Source organism: Microtus oregoni, unplaced genomic scaffold (assembly GCF_018167655.1).
Source record: "Microtus oregoni isolate MIOR12 unplaced genomic scaffold, Mior012 000038F_ref0000394, whole genome shotgun sequence".
Classification (NCBI taxonomy): domain Eukaryota; kingdom Metazoa; phylum Chordata; class Mammalia; order Rodentia; family Cricetidae; genus Microtus; species Microtus oregoni.
Window position 1 is genome coordinate 5,296,357 of NW_024543097.1, and position 24,507 is coordinate 5,320,863.

At 33.8% G+C, this 24,507-nt stretch overlaps 1 protein-coding gene across 2 annotated transcripts in view; it reads right to left on the reverse strand.

The window, feature by feature from the left end:
• Window positions 1-24,507, reverse strand: part of Erbb4 (erb-b2 receptor tyrosine kinase 4) — a 1,049,748-nt gene that overhangs the window by 298,539 nt on the left and 726,702 nt on the right. For both annotated transcript variants that reach the window (XM_041631763.1, XM_041631764.1), the window contains exons 6-12: window positions 23,271-23,389; window positions 20,560-20,701; window positions 17,714-17,827; window positions 14,085-14,211; window positions 5,764-5,837; window positions 4,805-4,895; window positions 1,550-1,749 (exon numbers count right to left, since the gene is read on the reverse strand). In XM_041631763.1, coding sequence (XP_041487697.1) covers window positions 1,550-1,749; window positions 4,805-4,895; window positions 5,764-5,837; window positions 14,085-14,211; window positions 17,714-17,827; window positions 20,560-20,701; window positions 23,271-23,389 — 867 coding nt within the window. The remainder of the gene's footprint in view (window positions 1-1,549; window positions 1,750-4,804; window positions 4,896-5,763; window positions 5,838-14,084; window positions 14,212-17,713; window positions 17,828-20,559; window positions 20,702-23,270; window positions 23,390-24,507) is intronic.

Here is a 24,507-nt window from a genome sequence, read left to right on the forward strand (position 1 = left end):
TCTTTCCAAAACTAAAAATTCAAATCTAAGTGTACCAGGAGAAATATACATATGGTTTAAAAATAGCTGAACTTAGTCTAATACTGAAATTTTTACAGTACTGAAAGTTTAAAAACGCGATGTTCAGTGTATTACCCTTATTACTGTAATTTGTGATGCGCTTCTCTTTGCATGCTACAAAAGTTTGTAACTCTCAGAATAATAGAAAAACCTCAAAACTCTGTTTCATTCTATATTTAATTTTCTCATGTTCTTCTTTCCATTTGCTTTTATATGTACAGGTTTAAAAATGGTATATAAAACATGAGTATTTTCAGGATTTCAGATTCACTATGTCAAAGAAATCAGATAGTCTCTGATGCTTGCGTGTTTTCCTATATGTAACTACTAAGCAATCATAGATGAAAGATGGTGAAACAATATTATTTTGAATGACTAAAACATAAGATACAGAATAAAAGAATAAATGAGAAAAGTATTCATAAATTTGTATCAAAGATTCTATTTGAATGTCATATGTCTTCTTCTGTATGGCATGGAAGCACACACACAAAACTGTAAAGAAAGGAGTTTCTGATCAGACAGAAAGCAAAAACAGTTACCTCTCAAGAATCAACAATGTATGAACAAAGTAAATGATCCAGGGTGCATAAAAGTGAAGATTCATTTAATATTACCATGCATGGGTTGATATATAAGTAGATCTATTTCCTGATTTTATGTGGCACAGAGAATGGTAAGCATGGAAGATCTCCTAACTCCAGATTTTTTGCTTGTTATAGATCTCTCCTTTTCTATAAAATAATTTTAGCAACAAAAGCAACCAAATTTCTCACAAGTTTCATTTTGTTAAAGTTGATATCCTATGATGTTTTAGACTATCCCTGTAACAAGATGGAGTTACCAACTACTTAATTCAATAAATTTAAATTCTGTTTGCCTCCTAAGATTGTTATTTTAAAACATCTTCTACTCATTTATTCTCAGAAACAAATAAACTTTAGTTTATTTTTTTATAAATACAATATATATGAATTATATTTGTTTAGTGTAATTATCAATGACCAGGGCATGTTTGTTTAAGATGGGAAATATGTAGAATTTTGTCTATGTAAACTGTTTCCTATATATAACAATGAAGGAAAAGCATGGAGCAAAAGTATCGAACAATACTGAAAATCAGAAAATCATATTTATATGTAAGAGCATTTGTAAAATATTTTTTTTCTAACACAACAAACTTCTAGACAGCATTTTCCCACATCTCAAAACACATCCCAGGTTATCCATCCCCAAACGACATAGCGGGATCCATGGAATTGTCTGGCATGCTCATTAAGCTTTTCAGTAAGGTTTTATTAGATCTATGGAATCTACATCTGCAGATATGGTTTACAGATATTGGCCAGGATGTGAAAACAGACAATATGTTACAAACACCGTTATCTCTCCATTTTCAGTTAAAGGGCAATGATTCTGATGTGATTTTCAACGATTTAGCTCAATATAAAGCAGAAGTTCCTGCTTACGTTGTGGGTGGTGTACTTACTACAGTTTTCTGCTCTTCTGTTGTCTCGGATCACTATTCTCTGGTTAATGGTGCTGAAGAGTGTTGTCCAGTTAATGGTGTGATAATAACACAGGTTGCTGTTGTCGGTAATGTAGATGTTGCCCGCGCTGATTTCCTTCAGAGACTGGAACTGTAGGGAAGTGATGCCTTGTTGTTTGAGGATAAGCAATGAGAGTCCACTAAAAAGAAGAGAGGGGGAAAGTAAAATGAATAATTCACAAAACTGTAAAGTTCAGTAAGGACATAGCACCTCACAACAAAAATTAAAATAATGGAGCATCAACAATGGATGAACAGGCAATTCTGTGCTAAGATATGTACTTAATCATTTAATTCCCTGACTGACAACTGACAATCTCCACTTCCTATAATTATGAACACTGACTATATATATATATATATGTATATATACATATATATATATATATATATATATATATATATATATGTACTGCCTTTTCTGGTCAGCCTAAATTTTGGGTTTCTCAACAATAAAGTTCTATACTAATACTAAACATTTAAAGAATACATATAAATATAAATAAGTCTTTTGGTTAAGCACTATAATATATTGATGCTTCTATAACTATGTAAAAATAGACATGCTTTCTTTGTATATTTTGGAGATCAACCCTCTGTCCAATCTGGGGTTGGTGAAGATCTTTTCTCATTTTGTAGGCTGCCATTTTGTCTTGTTGACCGTGTCTTTTGCTTTACAGAAAATTTTCAGATTCAGGAGGTCCCATTTATTAATTGTTTTTCTCAGTGTCTGCTACTGGGTTTATATTTAGGAAGTTGTCTTCTGTGCCAATCTGTTCAATGTGCTTTTCACTTTCTCTTCTATGAGGTTCAGTGTGGTTGGCTTTATGTTGAGGCCTTTGATCCATTTGGACTTGATATTTGTGCATGGTGACAGATATCAGTCTAGTTGCATTCTTCTACATGTTGATGTCCAGTTAGGCAAGCATCATTTGCTAAATATGCTTTCTTTTTCCATCTGAGGTTTTTTTGCTTCTTTGTCAAAAATCAAGTGTTCGTAGGTGTGTGGATTGATATTCGGGTCTTTGATTCGGTTCCATTGGTCTTCCTGTCTGTTTTTATTGCAATGCTAGGCTTTATATTGTCCTCAGTTTACTTTCTCCTATCTTCTCTCCATACTCACTGCTCTATCTCTTCTTCCCAAGTAGTCCCTTTTCTGGTCACACCTATCCGTCCCTCCCTCCCTCGCTCCTACCCTCCCTCCTTCCGTCCATTCGTCTGCCTGCCTGCCTGTCGGTCTGTCTCTCTGTCTGTCTGTTTTTCTGTCCTGTCTGTCTATCTATCTATCTATCTATCTATCTATCTATCTATCTATCTATCTATCATCTATCTATCCATATCATCTATATATGTTTGTATTATATATTACAAAAAATACAACATTGATTTTTGGAGTACAGTTTATTTTTTTTACATAATCCCAAGTTTCATGTATTTCCTCATATGACAGATAATTATTATTTTAAATGGTAGAATTCATTTCAGTGTGTGTGTATGTGTTTATACAACTTTTACTTGTTTTATTAATGTTTTCTGAGAATTTCATACACGAATATCATATTTATATAATTTTCACTCCAAACTTCACACTTTTAATTCCTTAAGATTACCCCAATACCATATCAACATATGAATTCTTTAATTATTAGTGTTTGTACATATATATGTATATTTTATACACACATATTTTATATATATATATATATATTTTTTTTTCCCTCTCTCTTGATTGTCAAACTTTGGGGCCCTGTAAGATTCACTGTATCCTCATTGAGATGAAAATAATATTGTTTTATATACATTTTATTTAGTCATCCATCTATTGACATGTCCTGTCATTTTCTTACTTGGTTATTGCATATAGTTCTTCAATGAATATAAATGTGGAAACATCTCTGCTTTATGCTAACTTGGGGAATATACTCAATAAACATATACCCTGATTATACAGTGCTACTATACTGATGATAGAGGAACACCCACAATTATTTCTCTTGTTGGTATACTAGTTTACATTTCCTCTACTGATGTATATGTCTGTTCTCCTTCATCCTTCTTAGCATTTACTATCTTTTGTTTTCTTAATGACCTGCATTCTAACTGGAATGATGACCCTGACTTCCATTATTTCACTAGATAAGGATGTTGAACAGTTTTTCAAGTATTTATTGAATGTTGGTACTGCTTTTCCAAGCTTAGAGCTATATTTGTTTTCTGTTTAAATAGTCAACTTTAACTGACACAGTTTAAAATCAAAACTTTAAGAAACAGTACCCTTATAAAAGTTTCATTTTATCATGTAAATTTATAATATTATGTTAATATTGACTAACAATATCTTCTAACTTTTCCAATAATAATAATAATAATAATAATAATAATAATAATAATTCAACACTGAAGATAGTGGACCTACCCTGTAATATCAACACTGGATGTATGGCACAAACAATGGCACCAGAGATACAGATCTAGCCTCTGAGTACAACAACATTCATTTCCCAAAAACTCACATCATTTCTTAGTCACTTAAGTATATCTGTTATTATAATACAAATTAAAAATAAGGTACAGTTCTAGAGGTCACATCACAGGCTTTATACCTAAAAAATATTAATATCAGCACTGCTATAGGGGGTTCTTCTGTTTTTGTGTTGCTTTCATTGGTTAATGAATAAAGAAACTGCCTTGGCTTAGTTGATAGGGCAGAACTTAAGTAGGCAGAGAAGACAGAACTGAATTTTGGGAGGAAGAAAGCAAAGTCAGAGAGACACCATGGATCTGCCAGAGACAGAAGCTGGGAATATTACCCAGTAAGCCACTGCTGTGTGGCGATACACAGATTAATAGAAATAGGTTAAATTAAGATATAAGAATTAGCCAATCAGAAGCTAGAACTAATGAGCTAGACAGTGATTTAATTAATACAGTTTCAGTGTGGTTATTTTAGGATTAAGCTAGCCAGGACGAACAAGCAGCCACCCTGCAACACAGAACAGGCAAAACGTCATTCAAAACCAAGCTCTGAGTTCTATGTGTTTCATATCACAGTGGGGATTACTTCAGGACTCTTCTTTGGAATCAATCAATACTACTGATTTGTTGATCAGTAATACTGGTGTTTATAAAATTAAAGAACTTGTGATGTCCCTTCTTGTATTTGTGCAGTGTACAGCATTGAACACCTTTACCTACCTGTAGAGGACTCTTCCTCCAATGGTGACAAGGTTGGAGAAGACACTAAAATCTGTCATATTTGGAGGCCACGATTGTATGTTCAGGAAACCTATAGGGATTTAGGAAAGCAAAATCATTTGTGGTATTATTTTTTTCAACAACAGTGGTAATTATCATCCAAACACAATGAAAATACATTGAAAGGCAGAAAGTAAGCAAAGGCAAAGAAAACTATTTTTGAAGTAGTCATCACATTTTTCATTTTATGATTAAGCATAATACCATGAGTTTCTGGAGTAAAGAATAGATAAATAGTTGATATCAAAGTATGGAATCAAGAATCCCAAGGATTCTTTATGATTCAGGGAATCATAAAGTTGTATGTATCAAATATTGAAAAAATATAATTTATTTTATTTTGATAGATACATATACATAGAATTGTTATCTAATTAGGAAGAAAAAAATACAGCTCTATTTCTGTGAATCCCTTCACCATCTATTTATGTACTCTCCTATCTGTATTGACCTAGAAATCTAAGTTGTGTTTAGCCTAACCTTTCATATCAGGTTTTATTTCATGTGCTGTCAAGTCCAAGTTTGATTTATATTTATGAACCCATAATTTATTATAAAAGATTTAAAATAGTAAATGCTCAAAACCTGTCGTGCCAAACAAGCAGTATAAATTTTCCATATTACCTGGAATTCTTATGAGAAAATATATTACAAAGCAAATGTCCAAGAGTCACAGAGCTTTTGGTATTTGCAAAAGCAATATTAACAATATTCCAAAGTTTTCTATGTAACTCTATTGGTTTTAAAATATAAAAGCTAATAAATGTTCAAAATCATCCGAGTTACTTTTTCAAGAGAACTAGAACTTCTCTTGAAAATTAAAGCTATTATAAATATTATGTAATTATTTAAAGAAATGAAAAGGTCACATAGCTAGTGGCAAAATAAAATAAAAGTACCTGTTATTTCCCTGACTGTCCGAAAGACATTCAGTTTCTCTGGGTCTATGGCTTCAATTGCATTGTAAGGGTCCCTAGAAAGTCAAGAAGAGATGCAAGCAAATTTAAACTGATTGTTTTATAACAGGACACATTTGCTCCAAACTAAATAATATATATTATTTAAAATTTTAACAGTTTCTTAATATAAAACATATACATTTTGAACATTTCTAAAGTACCCTTACCTTATGAAAAATGCTTAGAAATTTATGTCTGATATGTTCTAAAGTTGTCATTTAAAAACAACTAATAGATTATTTTCAATTTTCGTCTTCCAAAAGTATTTAGGTAAATATTGGTCATTTAAAATGATTGTGTATTTGAATATTGAGCCCAACATGATACCAAATTATCTCAGAATTGAAGTAATACTTTCAGTAATGTAAGCAACATATGGCATTTGTTTAATGCTTTATTACTTTAAAGGCTTTCCAGGATGTGTGAAGACTTCATATCTTCACAGAAGTGTTCAATGTTATGCATTGATCAGCTTTCTGTGAGATCCTGAACTTTCTCAGAAGAATGAACCTTAGCTTTTGTAGAATTATATAGCAATTAAATGAGTTTTATTCTTCCTGTGAACACTTATCATTTGTCACCATTTGTGAGAACTTTCTATTTTGTGTGTGAAATAACACAGACTATAGTAACTAAGCAGTCTAAATAGGATTATACACAGAGATATGTTATACTACCAACAAACAGGTAGGTATATGGCATAGCTTCTGGAACGGTAGTCTTCATCCATGGAAGATGGATTTAAAAGATCATTTGCAGCAACTATGAGTTCCAGTTTGAACTCTCAAAGCACCTGACACTGGCTTTCTAAACTTGGCTCTTCAGCATTTTGCCCCAAACTGTAGATCATCTCATCTCTTTTAAAAAGGTTTTGCTTGATTAAATTACTTTTTAAACTAAGAAATGCAGTCACTGCAATGTACTACTAGTTTAGTGTGCACTGCTGTATAAAGCTCTGGCGTTGGGTATCGCTGAGACTGAGAAAGCACAGCACATATTTCTATAACTCAAAAAAGAACCCTATTGATCCAGAATATTCTCAAAGACACATCTCCTGAAATTGTGGTCTAAATGTAAAGGTCTCTAAATAGTGTACTCTTGCTCTTTCACGCACCCTTCCATACTTATATGCATAAATGCATGCATATCTATATATGCACACATATATGTATGTAAATGCGTGTTACATATGACCTTTTTGATGTTAATATAGACAAAATAGATACAAAATGAAATGTAACAGATGAAAAACTTTTGCATTTATCTTTTGAAATTAATTTTTTTTGAAAATTTCATACAGACATATAAAGTGTCTTGAAAACATCCAATCACATTATCTCCTTTCAATTTCCTCCCCCAACCTATTCAATGCATATCCCTACCTATTCATGCCCTCTTTTTTGATACAAAGTATTTGAATACCCTGAGTCCATAGAGATGCCCATATGCCCTTGGTTGTGGGATCATCCTCTGTAATATGGGGCAAAATATCAATGACCATCCCTCCAAAGTAAAGAAGCTGTTCCTGCTGCAGCAGCCATCAACTTCTCTCATCCCCTCAGCTAAGCAACATGCTTGACCTCCATGCTGGGCATTTATTTAAAATTGACTTGATATTGTGCAGGTGACCTCAGGTGCTGTTAATTAGTTCATGTGTGCCACAGTCATGTTATGTCCAGAAAACTTTTCACAGAAATCTGATTTAACATTCAGTTCTTAAAGTCTATATCCATCTCTTAATGTACAAAACTCTTCTATCAGAGGAAATATAAGCTCTGAAATTGGGGAATGGAATTTTACCATTGCCCTGCCATGAAAAAAAAATAGAACAATTTTGGCCATAAAATCTAATATCCTGGCATCACAAGAAAAGATTAAATATTCAGGGCAAGTAAAGAATAATGGAGTCAGCCAAAGTCATGACTGAAAATTTCCTGGCTTCCAGGATGAAATTAATTGTTAACCAGAAGCCCAATGGACCATAGATCTTTTCTATACTTAATTTTAGAGATTCAAGACTCCTATAAAATAAGTTGACAGAATCCCACTTTTCAACTTCAAAGTACCTGTGGGGAGTCTCATCCTAAAGCCACTGAAGATCCACACTGTCTTAGAACTGCTTTTCTCTATTAAATACAGAGCCAAGTAAAAGAACATTATGACTACCCTGTCACTGTGTTTTGTGTTCAGCATAGAAAGAAAAAGAAATCTAGGTGTGACTTTTCCTATCTGCCACTCCTGCGACCCGTCATAAAAACCTCTTCCTGTCAATCCCTCTCTGTGACACGTTTCCAGCATATTTAAAAGCATCTTGTTACTGTAAGAGCATGCCCATGATCAATGTCAACACAAAGGATGAGAGGAACATTCCTTTGATAGCCCTAGACCCTTTGCATGCTGGGACTTCTCATTATAATTAAGGAAATGAGTTGAATTTCCATTACTGGCAAAGACAATTTTATGGCACAGTATGAATATGCAAATTAACTTTTTTTAGCTCTTTTAAATCCAAAAATACAATTGACAAATTGCCAAGACTGTGTTTTCTGAAAGAAATGTTTCTGAACAAAATACCATTTAATTAATGACTTTTGACCTCATCATTAAAGAACTGTGTTAATGAATAATAGTATCCTATTAAAAGTCACTACAAATATGTTGAGAGCCATGGCATTGAAAGTACAGAAAACATTTTATTTACTAGAAGTTTATTATTTATAATATTTAAAGCTATGACTATTAAAATTTACTCTGTACCCCATCCTTCTCCCTCTCCCCACTAGCACATACATGCATAGAGATGGAATAAGCCAACACACACACACACACACACACACACACACACACACACACACATATATATATATATATATTGCCTTAGACCTGTTGAATTGGCTTTATAGTTATAGTTTCATGAAATGAATGTGAAGGGCTTCATAACTCATTCTCCCATGAGATTGAGAATGGAGGATATATCATATTTTATAGACATCTCTCTTTCAAATATATCATATATATTTTTCTCCAGACACAATAGTATCAATTTTGACTTCAAAGTATTCAAGGCTTCAAACTTATGATTAAGGACAGGTAATCATCTGAATGATGAAGTATCGGAAACCAAATTTGCCTTTATTTGCTTTCTAACATAGTCTACAAAATGCTACAATTAAGCCATAAAGTGATATTTGTTTAACACTTCTCTGCACTATTAACTAGACAAAGTCACAGTGGTTTTTCTTTTGCTGCCTTCTCCACCTGCCTTTTGTGCTTTTCATTTCCTTTGCCACACTTACCTCTCTACTTTCCTTACCTTTTATCTCATTGATTAAGATTTTACTGATATGGGGCTGAACAAATCAAAATAATTTTTGATTTACTCATGAAAACAAGCAGAAGAGCTATTTATTATCCATCCATTTCACTGTCTTTCACTGGAGGAAGGTGAGTGTTTGACTCGAATTTGTACCATCCATCATGTAGCTACTATTCAAACTCACGCTGCTCTGGATGGGGTCACCTACATAAACGATCTCATTTGTCTTTTGCTGAGTTCATTTTAAAGACAACCTTTGGACTGCTAGCTCATGGTGATTTTTGCAGGCAATTCGTTTCCACTTGAATGAATTAGTGATATTATCGTCCATACAGAATGAGGAATTTAAAGATTTGTAGTTTGCACGTGGTTCCTATTGTACAATACATTTGACCCAAAGGAGAGTTGTTTCTATTTGCTTTGTAATTATTTGTTGACTGATACCTCAACTGGAAGAGCTCTGAATACATAAAATCCTGATAAGCATAACTACTCCAAAAAGTTCTATGATGAAACAAGGCTAAAACACTTATTCTAATCCTCATTAAATTATTATTTTTCATATTTTCTCTCCCAGATATTATTTTAAAGAAACTTGGTCATATGTAGGTCAATTTTCATAATTATTCGACGAATATAATTTTGTCCAGTAGTTCTCAATGGGCATAGTACCATTCCATTAAAAGGAATTTAGGGGCATTTATAGAAATATTTTAATTATAGCAGTAATTAGGCTTTTAATAATAACCAAAGAGCAATGCTATTAAAATCATATTTATTAAAGGATTTCCCTATGTCACATACAATCTTAAAAATGTACTACCAAAGATTGCTATTTTTACATCAAATTCTCATTTGTGTGTCATTCCCTAGCAATATTGTCTCAACTTCAAAGAAAATTAGTTATATCTTCTATGTGTGTGTGTGTGTGTGTGTGTGTGTGTGTGTGTGTCTGTGTGTATGTGCATGCTGTGGAATAATCCTCTTGTACACTGTAAAGATTTGTCATTCAAATTGGTTTAATAAAATGGCCAGTAGCCAAGCAGAAAGTATAGGTGGAGCAAACAAACTAAGGATGATGGGAAGGAAAAAGGTGGAGTCAGAAGATGCCACACAGATGTGGGAAGAGCAAGATGAACATGGCATAATGAGAAAAGGTACTGTCATGTGTCAGAGCTTAGATAAGGAATATAGGCTAACTTAAAATGTATGAGCTAGGTACTGATAAGCCTGAGCTATCAGTCAAAGGTTTAAAAGTAATATTACACTTCGGAATGGTAATTTTGGAAGCACCTGGCAGGTTTTTGGGACTATGTGACTCCAAGAAAGAAAACTTCTGCTTACATATGGCATCTAAACGTTCAGCAAGAATTTCCACATAGAGTCTGAAAAAGCTTTAAAAGAGATAGTAAGAACACAAAATGGTGTCAAATTTGGCTCCTTGGTAAATGTTTTTTAATTGATAGGCTGTGTTTGTTAGCAGCAAGCAGAGGCACGGTTCCTTTAATAGACAGTTTCCTGACTCAGCTTTAGCAGTAAAAACCATGTGACTCTTTTAAGACATCCTGCAGCCAAACACTTAAATAGGATTTATGATCAGCAGGTGGAACACTGCTCATCATCAGCATGAACTAAAATCTTCCCATAATTGGAGTGGTATCACAGCTAAATCCAGTAGATCTGTCAAGATCTAGATTCTTAGGGGGAAAAGAATGCAACAAAGTCAGTCGCTTTTGTCATGGCTTTGGTGTTAGTTGTGCCCTCTTAGAAGTTTAAAGGCTCATATGGTAAAAAAAAAAAAAAAAAAAAAAAAAAAAGAGAGAGATGCAATAAAGATAGATTCAAAAAAAAAAAAGAAAAAAAATAAAGCCTCTAAATGGCTTACGGTGTGTTAAAAAATGTGTGTAGGCTTGGGAGATAAAAGAAAAAAGATAGAAAAAGTACTTAAGTAATAAAAATATAATAAGCCACATGAAGAAGGAAAATACAAGGAGAGTCTGGATTCTGTATAGTATTACATTGTCTTTAGATTTTTTTGACTGTTAATGGGTAAAAAATCATTGTTGACAGACATTTGATTATGAAAGTTTATAGATTAAATGAATCTATATACTTTAAAAATTCCTTGACTTCAAAATTTCAGTCAAAAGATATGTTACTTTGGGAAACATGTTCTGTTTTTATTTCCACAGAAAACGAGAGGATGCAGATACTTTCTGGCTTGAGAAAAATAAGGTTTGATAGAGAAATACCACTCTGAAAAATCCCTAAAAGGAGTAGATGGTCCAGATGATCCAACATCTCAGAGCACCTCTCTTGCAATTTCTTCTGAGTTCTACATCCAAAACAGTTTGGAGGTGTCTTATTGAGGTGACCCTGTCTCACAGAATACTCCAGTCAGAACTTGACCAAAATTTAAATTTTCTCAGGATTCCCTCAAAAGTTATCAGTGCCCCCAAGCAGCAGGAAGTAGCCTAAAAAACTACTCCCGTTTCCCCAAAAATGGATTATGTATGTTTGTTGTTTAGATGGTTTGTTTACAAATTGTTATTGGTCATAGTAAAAAAAAAAAAGCTAAAAAAATAGTTAAATTAAAAGATCTCTAAGTGAAAAATGGGAGAAAGAATATAGAAATGAAAGAATAAAAAGATATATTATTGAATATACATTAACCCCCCCCAAATCAAACTAAAACAGGTATTTATCTCAGGATATTTTATATTGGTATGGATTTTAGTTTATTGATACAAATTTAAAGATGTTTTGGAATAATGTTACATGTGTGGGTAATATGCATATTTAGGGTTTTTTTTGTATTTCAGTCTCCAGCTATTAATATTACTTTTATATTTTTTGTACTTCCTGCAATAGAATGATTTCTAATATCATTTCTTATAAATCTAAATTTTTATTTTAAGTAAAAGTTGAGGAATTTTCAAGCAATTCTATTTATCACATTGAACATTTTCATATTTTGCTCTAATTATAATTAGGAAGTGCCTTAATTTTTAAAATGTATGTGTTTAACAAGGGAACATTATCTCTGGATTTTATTTTGAATTTAATAAGATGTCAGATGCATTATAAACACACACATATAAATTTATGTTAGATTTGACAATATTAAAAAATCACCTCTTTACTAAAGCAATTACAGTTCACGAGAATATGTTTTGAAATTGCAGTGAACACTGAAGTCTGGAAACAACTACATTTTTATCACATCTGTGATGGCTCATATCATCTATGTTAGAAGATGTAGGCTCACCTGAGAGGAAAATGTCTGAGCTCACTTGTGAGAGGTAACCTAGATCAGGCTGCCTATGGGGAGATTGGTGAGGACTTATCTTGAATACGTCAGTTTACAGGGGAAGACTAACTTGAGAAGTGCATGGCACTGATGGAGAGGCTGGAATTCTGGGTAGAATAAAATGCAGAGAGTGAGCCATACACGCAATGTGGTCTGCTGCCTCAAGGTCCGGCTGCCGTGACTTCCTTGCCACATTAGCCATACTCTGAAACTGTGAACTAACATAAATGCATCCTCTTTTAAGTTGTTTCTGTCAGAGATTGGAAAGATAACTAATGCAGGAAACAATGAGCACTAACTGGCTCCATCTTATTTCTCGGATCCTCAGAAAGTTTTACTAACAGATGCTCTTTTGGGCAAAGGGATATTTGGTTTCAAAAAGTAATAATTCACATAGACAAATGTCACTTACTGGATGTCATGCACTCACTCACTGAATTATAAAGAAAGGGAGTAAGTGCTGACCCAAGTTTCCTGCTCATATGGGCTAAATAGGCTAAAATCAACAATTCAGATGACATAAGAGGAAGTACGGAGACTTTTGTTAACACAATGGATCCCATCTCAAAATGGTGAGAGTTGCTCAAGTATAGCACATCATTGTTATATATGGATGTGGGTGGAGAATCACCAAGTTTTAAATGGAAATTAGGAATCTTAATTTTAAGAAAAACTTTGGTTTGGCTAAAAATAACCAACCGACCAGAAGATACATGTATACCTTTACAGGACATGACATGGGCCATATTAAAAACAACATTTTTAAATAGAGATGTTGTATGCAAGAGCACAAATAATAATTTGTCTGAATGAAGATAAATACTTTGTCACGTTGCTCATGCTGCTCTTATTTGGAAATATTTATTCATAATGTGTTAAGCTATTTTGCTTCCAGAAATGATGTGATATATGTTCAGTGTAAGAGTTTGAATTAAAATATGTGAGTGATAGTCTTTATTTGTAGCCTGTAGCCCTAATATTTAGAGATTAAGTAGTAATATAGACAAATAGATAAAATACAAAGTACAACTATTGACGTTTTTATTACAGAAAGTATACAAACTTGGTTATTTCCCCAGCAGGCGGTTCTGTAATAAAGGACCCCAGATAATGTAAGAATTTTTACTACCAAAATAAAATTCACTTTATAGTTGTGCTAATTTCCCCATATAAGAGAAAGAAGAATGCATCCGAACAAAATGTATTTTTAAAAGCAGCTTAGGAGAATTTCAACTTAATTTTATGTCAGATTCTTTGAGCAGTTTTATGTGAGTTTTTTTTTTAAATGGGATATAAGTTATTTTGAACTTATGTTCTGGAAAGTCAAAGGATATTCTTCATTTCATGTATTAGTGATGTTTCCTGAAAACCTGGGCTTGATGAGACCATGGGTTTCAGGAGATTGCTCTCAAAGCATATTTAAGCTTAATTACAAGTTTGCATTGTCATACCTAAATACTGACCCATCTCAGAAGGCAGATGTGTTTCCGGCACTCCTGGCGGGCTGTCCATTACTTTGACTGGAACGAGTTTTAAGGTAAAACTCTTCTAGGTTCAGGTGAATCAACAGTGCAGGCATTCAATGCAAAGGAACACCTTCACTTCCCAGAACAATGTACGAAACTGAGCACTGACCCGTGAATCCCTGTGACAAGGAAGATGAGGTTCCCATTGATCTTCGTGCAGTTGATGAATTTGTCAATGTTGCTGGAATCCACGGTCTGAGCTGACATCAATGATCCTGTGCCTATGCCGTCACACGCTATGGAAGCAAGATTCGGAGTAAATAGCTGAGAAACATATTCCTAGCTAATACATCTTTGTGTTTTTTATTATAACCTACTAGCATTTATTTCAAAATTGAAATATCCTTCTTAAAAGATAATGTTTTTTTTTTTAATTTTTTGAAACAGGGCTTTTCTATGTTGCCTTGGCTGTCCTGGAACTCACTTTTGTAGACCAGGTTGTACTGTGGAAAGTCCTTCTGTATATGTGTTGCTTTTATTGGTTAATGAATAAAGAAGCTTCTTTCAGCCAATGGCTTAATATATAAAGAGAGTAGGCAGAGTCAGAGAGATACCATATATCCACTGCTGGGGACAGATGCACAGGAATGTTGCCGGTAAGCTGCAGCCACATGGCAATACACAGATTAATGGAAATGGATTAATTTAAGATATGAGTTAGCCAGAAATATGCTTAAGCTATTGGCCAAACAGGATTGCAAATGATATATTTTCTGTGTGAATATTTTGGGTCTGAACATCCTGGAATGAACAATTGTTCTCCTACAATAAGGCTGGCCTCAAATTCAGAGAGATCTGTCAGTCTATGCCTCCAGAGTGCTAAGAATAAAGGAATTTTGGGATTTACAGGCATTAGCTATCAAGTCCTATCTATCTATCTATCTATCTATCTATCTATCTATCTATCTATCTATCTATCTATCTATCTATCTAAATATCTATCTATCTATCTATCTATCCACCTATCTATCCATCTATTTATGTTTTTAGCATTACATATGCTAAGCAACTTCAGTAGTACTGACCCTACTCCCTTATAAGTTTAAAATATATTTTCCCTCTCTCTTAATCACTCCCAATAAACCCCAAACTCAAGAAAATAAAATTAAAAGTAAAAACATAAAACTCATCAAATCCTAAAAAAAAAGCCAAAACAAAACACAAGCGCATGCACACACACTACATAAACACACATTCACACACCTCAAACAAGCAACAAAGAAGTATGGAGTCTTTTGTGGTGATTACCTATTCCTGAGCATGGGCCAGTCCTGAAGTACAATTGACAGTTTTATCTTTCCCAAGTATTTATTACAAATAGCTTCTTAGTAAGAGAAGGAATTTGGGGCCTACTTCTCCTTCTTGGTGCTATATTTTATCTGGCTTGAATTTCTGTAGGACTTGTAAACGCCCATACAGCCTATGTGTGTTCATATGTTCCTCAATCCATGAAGCTGGGTGTGTAGGAGGGTAGAGAGGATGCATTGCATAACTGTGTGCAGTGGTATACAACTTTAATCCCAGCACTTAAGAGGCAGATTCCATCCTATTAATTCATTATTACATGTATTCCATCTCTCTTCCCTTAAAGTCTCTTCCTTCTATTCTCATGAATCTCTTCTTAGTCACACACACAAAAACAGACACACATACAGAGACAGAGAGACACACACCAACATACAAACACACACACACACTTTTAAATATGAATTCCATATATCAGATAAAACATGTAGCCTTTGTCCTTTTTGAGCCTAGCTTATTTTGCTAAGCACGATGATTTTTAATTTTATGTTTTCTAAAATATGTCATGATTTAATTTTCCTTCTAAAATTTCATAATATAATATTTTCATTATCTATTCATTTATCAATAGACTGGTTCTATTTTCTGGTTATAATGCACACTACACCTATACACATTGCAGTATAAGTATGTATGGTGGGCTGGTTTATAACCCTTTGGTTATAAACAAAAGCTGAGTTCTATGACAGCTCTAGTTTCCTGGGTCTTGGGTGCTGTGCCAGTGCACATTTTCAGTAGCAGGGTATGGAGTCTCTTCTCGGGAGCGGCAGCGTTTGTCATTAGTTTGGATAACAGCTTCACATGGTGAGAGAGACAGGACATTTGCTTTAATATATATCTGTCTGATAGTGTAGCACTGAGCATTTTGATAACTGTTTGTTAGCAGTATGTATGTATTCCTTCTTAGGAAAACTATCTACTCTATTTATTAGCTCATTGTTCTTTGTTTTGAATCTTTGATCAGCATTTATTACTGAGACTGAATTGAAATTTTTTCTCTGTATCACAATCTAATGATCAAGACTCATTGTAAGAGTTTTGTTTAAATTTAAGACCCAGCACGTAGTTAGTACCTAGGCTAACTGAGATGAAGCTTTTATCAATTAATATTTTACATTACCAGATAAAAGTTCTCATTATGAAGTTCATTTCAAAATACAATTTTTAACATTTTTAAAATGCTGGTAGTTTCATGAAATAATTTCTTGATAGACTAATCATCTGCAACCTACAATTTAATAATGCTAGTGTATTAAAATATTTATTAAATAACAAGTACTGTGATATGAGTCAGCACTAGGGCATTTAAATATTTATACTTTTATGTTATTTATGCTTTCTGAAGGCTCTACTTTGAAAAACAATTTAAAGGTGAGTGAGTCAGAAATATTTATATTCTGAGAGAGAGAGAGAGAGAGAGAGAGAGAGAGAGAAGAGACACAGACACTGACAGATGTAGAGACAGAGAGTGAGGCATTCACACACACAAGGTGTGTAGTCTAAAAGTATGAGGTTTTCCTTTTGTTAATCTAGGTGTTTCAAAAGCCTACCATTTGACCATTTGAGAGATATGAGCTTTACTTTCATCCTGTTTCAAGGTTTCCTTCTGATGAGGAATTTGAGCATTCAGGCCTAGGTAAGATGTCTTTCTTCATTCAAACTCTACAGCACAAATTACCTGTGAGATTGATTTGATACTTATAATCTACTTCTTCTTACTGCACATATCTGTTAAAATATGGTTTTAAGACAAGGGAGAGTAAATGGTGTGTGGTCTTTCCCTTTGCAGATCTTTTTATGTGGAAATAATTTATGTATAATAAACACTTTGTGACAAACTTATAACATTTGGTGCTTCTGGGGAGGGGTGTGGTTTGATTGTAGAGTACTTGCCTAGAATGATTAAAGGCATCGGTTCAATCTCTAGCATTGCATAAACAAAAAGAAGGCAATATTCTTTGATTTCGGAGTTCCTGGTTTTTTTCCCCTCATCTAGTCTGTTAGTTTAACTCAAAGTCAGTCAAAACCACTATTAGCCAGTATTTTTCATAACAAGAAAATTATGCAAAATGTGTAAGTGTGTGTGTGTGTGTGTGTGTGTGGTGCTGTCAATCATCATTGTGGGAGGGGATTTTTTTTCTGAGAAGATAGTCCCACTGGGTTATTAAAATGTACATGAAGGTAGGATTTGCTTTTAACTCCAGCATTCAGAAGGGAGAGACAGGCAGATCTCTGAGTTCAAGGTCAGCCTGGTCTACAGACCAAGTTCCAGAATAGCCAGGATACACAGAGAAACCCTGTTTTAAGAAATAAACAAACACAACACAACAAAACAAACAACAACAAAACTCACAAAACCAATACAGCAAGAAAAGCACATGAAGTCCTTTGGAAAGGACCTATTGTAACCGAACATTCTGAAGGATCACTCACCTTTGGGGCAAATATCAGTGCAAGGTTTACACATTTTAATCCCATTTTCTTCTACTTCCATCTTGGAACTAGGACAGGCACGCACACAAGAACTGGAATCCACCACGAAGTTATCTGATTAAAAATTCAAATAAAAATGTTAAAGCTAAACCATCAGCCTAAAAAAGAGATAGTTTCTGCCTTGAAAATAGCATCGTTGACAATGTATATGTCTCTTTCTCTAAACCAAGTCCTTCTGTAAATACCCCAACCTGAAGCAGTTTCTCCAACACCCACATTCCACTCTAAGAGCAGTGTGTGCTGAGCATGGGTATCTTCTTGACTACTGCTCCACATTCCAAATTGCCCCCAAGATAGAGAGATCTCGCTTATAGACTTAGGAAACTACATTACATTTAGTTTGTGTTTTTCAATAGTTCCACTTCATTTCATGACATTATGCAAGCTGGAAGTCTAAAATACTTCTAGTTCATGAAGCGCAAATGAAGCTGAAGTTAAACCACCTCCGATCAAGAGGGGCTCTGCAGGTCCAAGAGGAAATGTTTAAAATGTGTCCAGTGTTTTATATGAGTGTCACTAAACCTTTGTGATACATACTGAAAGTTTGAAAGATTTCACTTTAGCAAAAGTGTACAATTAAACAAGCGAAACCTTATTACTGAGACTTGGTGATATGCTTAGAAAATCAGCAATCTGTGAGATGCCAGTAATTTCTCTTTAAAATAACGAAAAAAGTTCTGCATCTAGAGCTATCAGAAAAAGAGGGACATCATGATGTTTGCGAGAACAGTGGTTTGGAATGTATCAACCTTCCCTGAATACAGTTCTGGACAGTTTGTAAATAGATAAAAAGCTATGAAAGATACCAAACATGCGGTGTGTCCAAAGCAGAAGAGACATGTGATTTTAGTAATTCTGCTTCATGGCCATGCATTCCAAGTCTTTCACTGATATTTCATCATTGTTGGATAGCCAATGACATACAGAGTTATGAAGTTCTAGAAAAAACTAAAAAAGACCTCTAAGATTTTGAGAGTCAAGGCATGGGGTCTATGGTATAAAATTGTATCCCAGTAAACAAACAGCTCCTTACATGCTTTATGGACCTGATAGAGACAGAACCTAACCATTCGTCAGTGTTGATTTAAGGTCAGCATTTCCATAATCAGCAATGATTGAAAAGGGGCACCCAGATATGGTAGTAGAAGGCATCAAGTCTGAAATAAGGGAAGTCTTCTAATGGGACAATTTCTAGGTAATTATTCATAACCAGTTACTTTGTATAGAGAAAAGAGTGACTCAAAAGCCCTAGATTGCTTTGCAAGAAGAAAGATTGGAACGTCTGAAAGGCAGGGGCAGATCCAAGGTAAAAGAATGGTATGATCTGTAATCCACAATGTTCCCTGTAACATCACACTTTAAAGACTAGATCTCCCGCTTTTGCTGTGCCTGTGGCCCCTTTCAAAGGTAGGCACTGCAGGTTGTAAGTAAGTTATTACCAGAAGGCTTTGAGAGATCACATAGGCTCTGGATCTTACCTGCCTTGGGCCAACTCTCAATGCAAGAAAAGAGTATTTGCCAAAAGCTCCAGTATACTCACTGGATCCCTTCCATGCTCTATTTCAGACATCATTAAATAAAAATGAACTTTTCCCCTCTTTCATTCCTCCTCCAGGTATTCTAATCACAGTAACACAGAGGTAACTAACACAAGGGGGATGCATCACTCATTGGGGTAGACACATGTATAAATGCAAGCTATCAGTCTTAGAGTGCCCACCACAGTGGACTTTTTGTAGGATGCACAGAAGCCCGACCCTTCTTTTTTTTCTTCAACAGTTGAGTTTTTATGTTTCAGGATGCTGAACTAGGGAGTGTAAGGCCTCTGTTTAGAAGATAAATGACCTTGCTTCCAAAGATGGTTGAAGTTTGGTAAACTGATTTCAGTGAGCAGTTTACAGAGGGTCTTAGTGTTACAGTTTAAAAGCAGAGAAGGTCCTTCAACTGATTTAAAGAAATATATTCCAACTCTCTCTCTCTCTCTCTCTCTCTCTCTCTCTCTCTCTCTCTCTCTCTCTCTCACACACACACACACACACACACACACATACACACACACACATCCCACAGAGTGCAAAGCCTCCACTCATTTGAGTATATAAGTAAATGTGATTATTAACTTTAAAATTTTTAACTTACTTAATTAGACTCTCGAATAGGTAAAAGTCCCATTGGTCACTAAAACAACAGATGTCAATATATATGGATATATATCCATAAATACACATATGGTCATATATATATATATATATATATATGTATAATAACATATGCTATCTAATATGTAATCAAAATAATGATGCTTTTTAATCATTAGCATTTGTTATCAGTTTGCTAAATATCACTTAACAATCTTCATATATATTCAATTATTCTGGCATATATTCTAATATAAGTAAACAATCAGCAACATATATAGGCATAAACCCAATTATATCATTATCTAACCTTATTTATCATACAGATTTCTCCCAAACAATGATCTCTGCTAAGAAACAGTGTCACTTGTTGAAAACCAAGGTATAGAGAAAATGTCAAGTGTTTACTCATCAGTAAGCCACCATTCTAACGTCAAGTCTGGCACGACCTCATGTGGCAAGACAAATTAGATAAATATGATGATCCTTGTTTCCTCTTTCTGTGAAATATAGACTCCCAGACCCACAACCAATGTAAAGTAATTTACTAATTTTATTATTCAAGTTTCAAATGAAAACAATCATAAATGAACGTCTCATTTTTCAAGTAGAGCTGTAATTATTTGATGTGTCTTATGTGTTACTTACGTGGGCATTTCTTGACACAGAAAGCTCCATATGTGTACTTTGCATTGAAATTGTGCTCCAGTTGAAAGGTGGTGGGATTGTAGACGAATGTTTGGGGGCACTGAGTAACACAGGCTCCACTGTCATTGAAGTTCATGCAGGCCTGCAACACAGCAAATCCATTTATAAATGACTTTTCTTCTATTCCTGTCAATAAACGCACTGCTATTATAGTTTAGTGAAAGGTGTTGTACTTTATTTATTATACTTCAATTTTATTAACCCTTTTAAAATTGATAACCTCGAAGTGATTGTGCCTTTAAGTTTTCATCGATTTCTTACCCTCTCTGTGCCAGAAATCACTATTATCTCTTTTTTACCTGAATGTAGAGTAGCATGTATTAACACAGTTTTAAACTAAGGCTTGGTGGATAGTGTTCAATCTACACAAATTTGACAGATTATTTGAGCTCACACTGATTAAACATAGTTATTTTAAACTTTACAGTCAGTGTATGTATCCAGTATGTAGATCTGGCAATTTCATGCCTTGTGTTTCATGTTAAGTTCAAGTATCTTCATTTTACAGTAGGAAACATAATGATTGCCATTGATTTACCTGAACTTAAGTAGAACCTGGAGACTGACCAAGTATAATGCTTAAAGGGTTAACATGTGAAGAACTTGTGAGCTGTCACTAGCCTGTGTTTAAATAAAATAATGTAATTTTTCACAATGGTACATCATTTTTGGTAGCCACCAAGTTCAAAAGGCATTTGATTTTCAATAATATAAATTTGTCTTCTGATGTGTTTTATTCATATTTTCAAATTCATTTGAGAAGAATTTAAAATTATTTTGCTACCTGAGAGTTATGTTTTAGATATCACAAGAAAACATATATAAACATGTGACTAACAAACATGGACAGTTTCTCTCTTTTAGTTAAGAAATGAAGCTTTCCAGTGAATAATTGAGGCCTCATAAAAGAGCTAACATGAACCAAAGCTCTGTTTTACATTTCTTATAAACTGTCTTATGGTTATTAATAAGAATTAATTTATTCAGTTTTCTCACAACATTTGCTTCATCAATTGTTTCAGCAAACACTTCATCACAACATGACAATTCTCTCACGGTGGTCTACAAGGCACATAATCAGAAAGAGACTCACTGATGATACATTATTCACTAAGATAACACTTTATAGGAAGACTCCATTAAAAAGCAATCTAGAAAACTCAGTAAGTTTTAATTTACGACCATGAAACATCATATATTCTTATAATTGAATTACTAACATGTTTTCTGCACTGATATGCAGTGTATGTAGACAGCTTTGGAACAAGGGGATATAAGCCAGAGGAACGGAGCAAATGTACCTTCCAGTTAACACACGAGCACGATGTAACTTACACCAAAGCATCAGTCTGGCATTCATGAACCTTCTGTATAAATGCCAAGTAGAATCACTGGACCATTCCAATATAGTAATGAAATGAGAGCTCTCAAGAGCACCTGGTACTGCTTATCACAAGAATACAAGAGAAAGGGCACAGTGCCACATCCTACACGAAGAGGTTTTCCTACTGTTTACCACAGTGCTGGCTTTGGAATCATTAATGCAACACCTGCAGTGTGCCGTATCTTCAAAATCAAGCTTGGTCGTCTCTTGTCTATGCCAATGACAGAAAAGAAAGAGCTCTCAGTTTGGCTGCCAAGGCTCTTCTTAGATGTAACATCCTTGGATGTGTAACAGCTAATTCTTTGCTTGACTTCAGTTCACCAGAATTAGTGTTGTTTCACCATAGAATCACATTAGACAAATTAAGATTCTTATAATTTTTAAAATTTAAAGAATAAATATTACAGCCTCAGTGCTTTAATTTTTATTTTGCTTATTAGATAGAGTCTTAATTCTTAAAATTTTCAATGTTAATATGTGTTTGGTGCAAGAAAATAAATTTCTAATATGTGTCAGTAGATTTTTTGAGAAATGAAAAAATAATTTATTGTACTCATTTTAAAAATAAAAGTCTACTGTTTATTATTTTAGATTAAAATTAGTATTGTTGTTTATGAGCTTGAATAAATCATCACTTACAAAGTTAAATATATATTTCAATGAACAAAAACTTATATCAAGGATATAATATCAAACATATTTTAAAATTTTCCAACAACCTATAAATGTTAGTATTATTGAAATAAAAACATTTTCTTCAAAAATATTAGCCATATGATTTATCATATAAATAGGTTTAAAATAGGTTTAAATAAACATGTCTATATTTTATAAATAGAAAATATTAGTTTGTTAACAGTACAAACTGTAAAATATCCAAATGCATCAATTTGTCTGATATAACCTTGAAATTCATATTCAGGAAGCAAGCCATCCTCACTTATGAAACTTAATAATGCAACAACACAAAGCTGTAAGCACTGAATATGTGGAAATTATGTTCTCAATTTCTGAAAAACATCCCAGCATGTTTTCATTCATGTTCTTCAATATATTCATGTCACACATAAATTATGTCAGAAAGTCAGAATTGATCTTACTGGTACAAATTCATTCTGTTTAATCAATAGTCAACTCAATGGTAGAATGCCTTTTATAATAATAAAATGTCCAAACTTATTCTTAATATAATCCAGTGTTAAATATTCAATGTGAGTCTGATTCGGAGAGAGAGAAAGAGAGAGAGAGAGAGAAGTCCTAAACATACAAAGCAGTCAGTGTCCTTTGGTCCTGAGCAGCCGCCAGCACATTCCCGATGGCAGCAGTCACTGACGTAGGGTCCATAGCACCTGCCATCACATTGTTCGGCACACACAGTCCTGGTCACTGTAGAAGACAGAGATAGGGCCTCAATCAAAGAAATCCACCAACAAATCTATGTTTGTAAAAACAAAGCATGTGTTCTGGAACAACACTTTATTCCATCTAATATTGACTAGTTCAAAAAAATAATGAATGGAGTCTGTAATTAGAAGGAAGTTACTATACAAAAGCTTCATTCATATGTATATATATATATATATGCATAATTATTTATGTATAACATTATTTGTGTTCAACAAATAGGTTTAAAATTTTACAAATATTATTGCATACATTTAGTAAGTTCAGGAATAGAGGAATGAATGTTGACATGGCTAAACCAAAGTTTAGGAAGTCTCTGGAAAGAAAGAGCTCTCAGACACTAATTTAAGGTGTTTAGTACTCAACAGACAGGGAAGTAAATTATCAGTTGATTGTTGTTATATGATACATGAAAAAAGGGATTGAAGAAAGAAACGAAGGAAAGAAGAAAAGAAGGGGGAAGTAAGGGAGGAAAGGAGGAAGGAAAGAAAGAAAGAAGGAAAAATGGAATTAAAGAAGGGTGAAACATAAGAAATCGTTTTGCTTATTTTTTCTTACTCATTAAGCCAATCCACAGCATCAAATCACTATATAATTTAAATGCACAGATGGGGTATTGAAATTATAGAAAAGAGGGGCACACCTCTCTGTATTTCCATCACTATAGAGATATACTTCCCAAATACTTTCTTAGTATGAACACTACAAAATACAGCAGCATATGACTCCAAGCCTTCTTTATTTACATTTCTGCCAGGTTTCTTGGTTATCATTTGTTGGACTAAGGTCTTTTGACACCACTTCTATCATAGGTTACATTCATTTTCATCACAATCAATGAAACACTGCTAACTGATCAGTAGCTCACCTAGAAACTAAACATAGGTTTTCTACATCTCTTTTCCCTATTACTTCTGATATCAGAGAAAATCAGCAAACATTATCAATTCTTTTTCATTACATTTTATTACGTTCCTGTCTCTATACTAGTTTATACACATCTATAAAGTTTTGCATCTATAAAGTTAAACCTGTTTTAAAGAGCTTCTTGTTTTTCCTTCCAATTAATCCTCTATGTTGCTCAGAAGAGATAGTTTAAA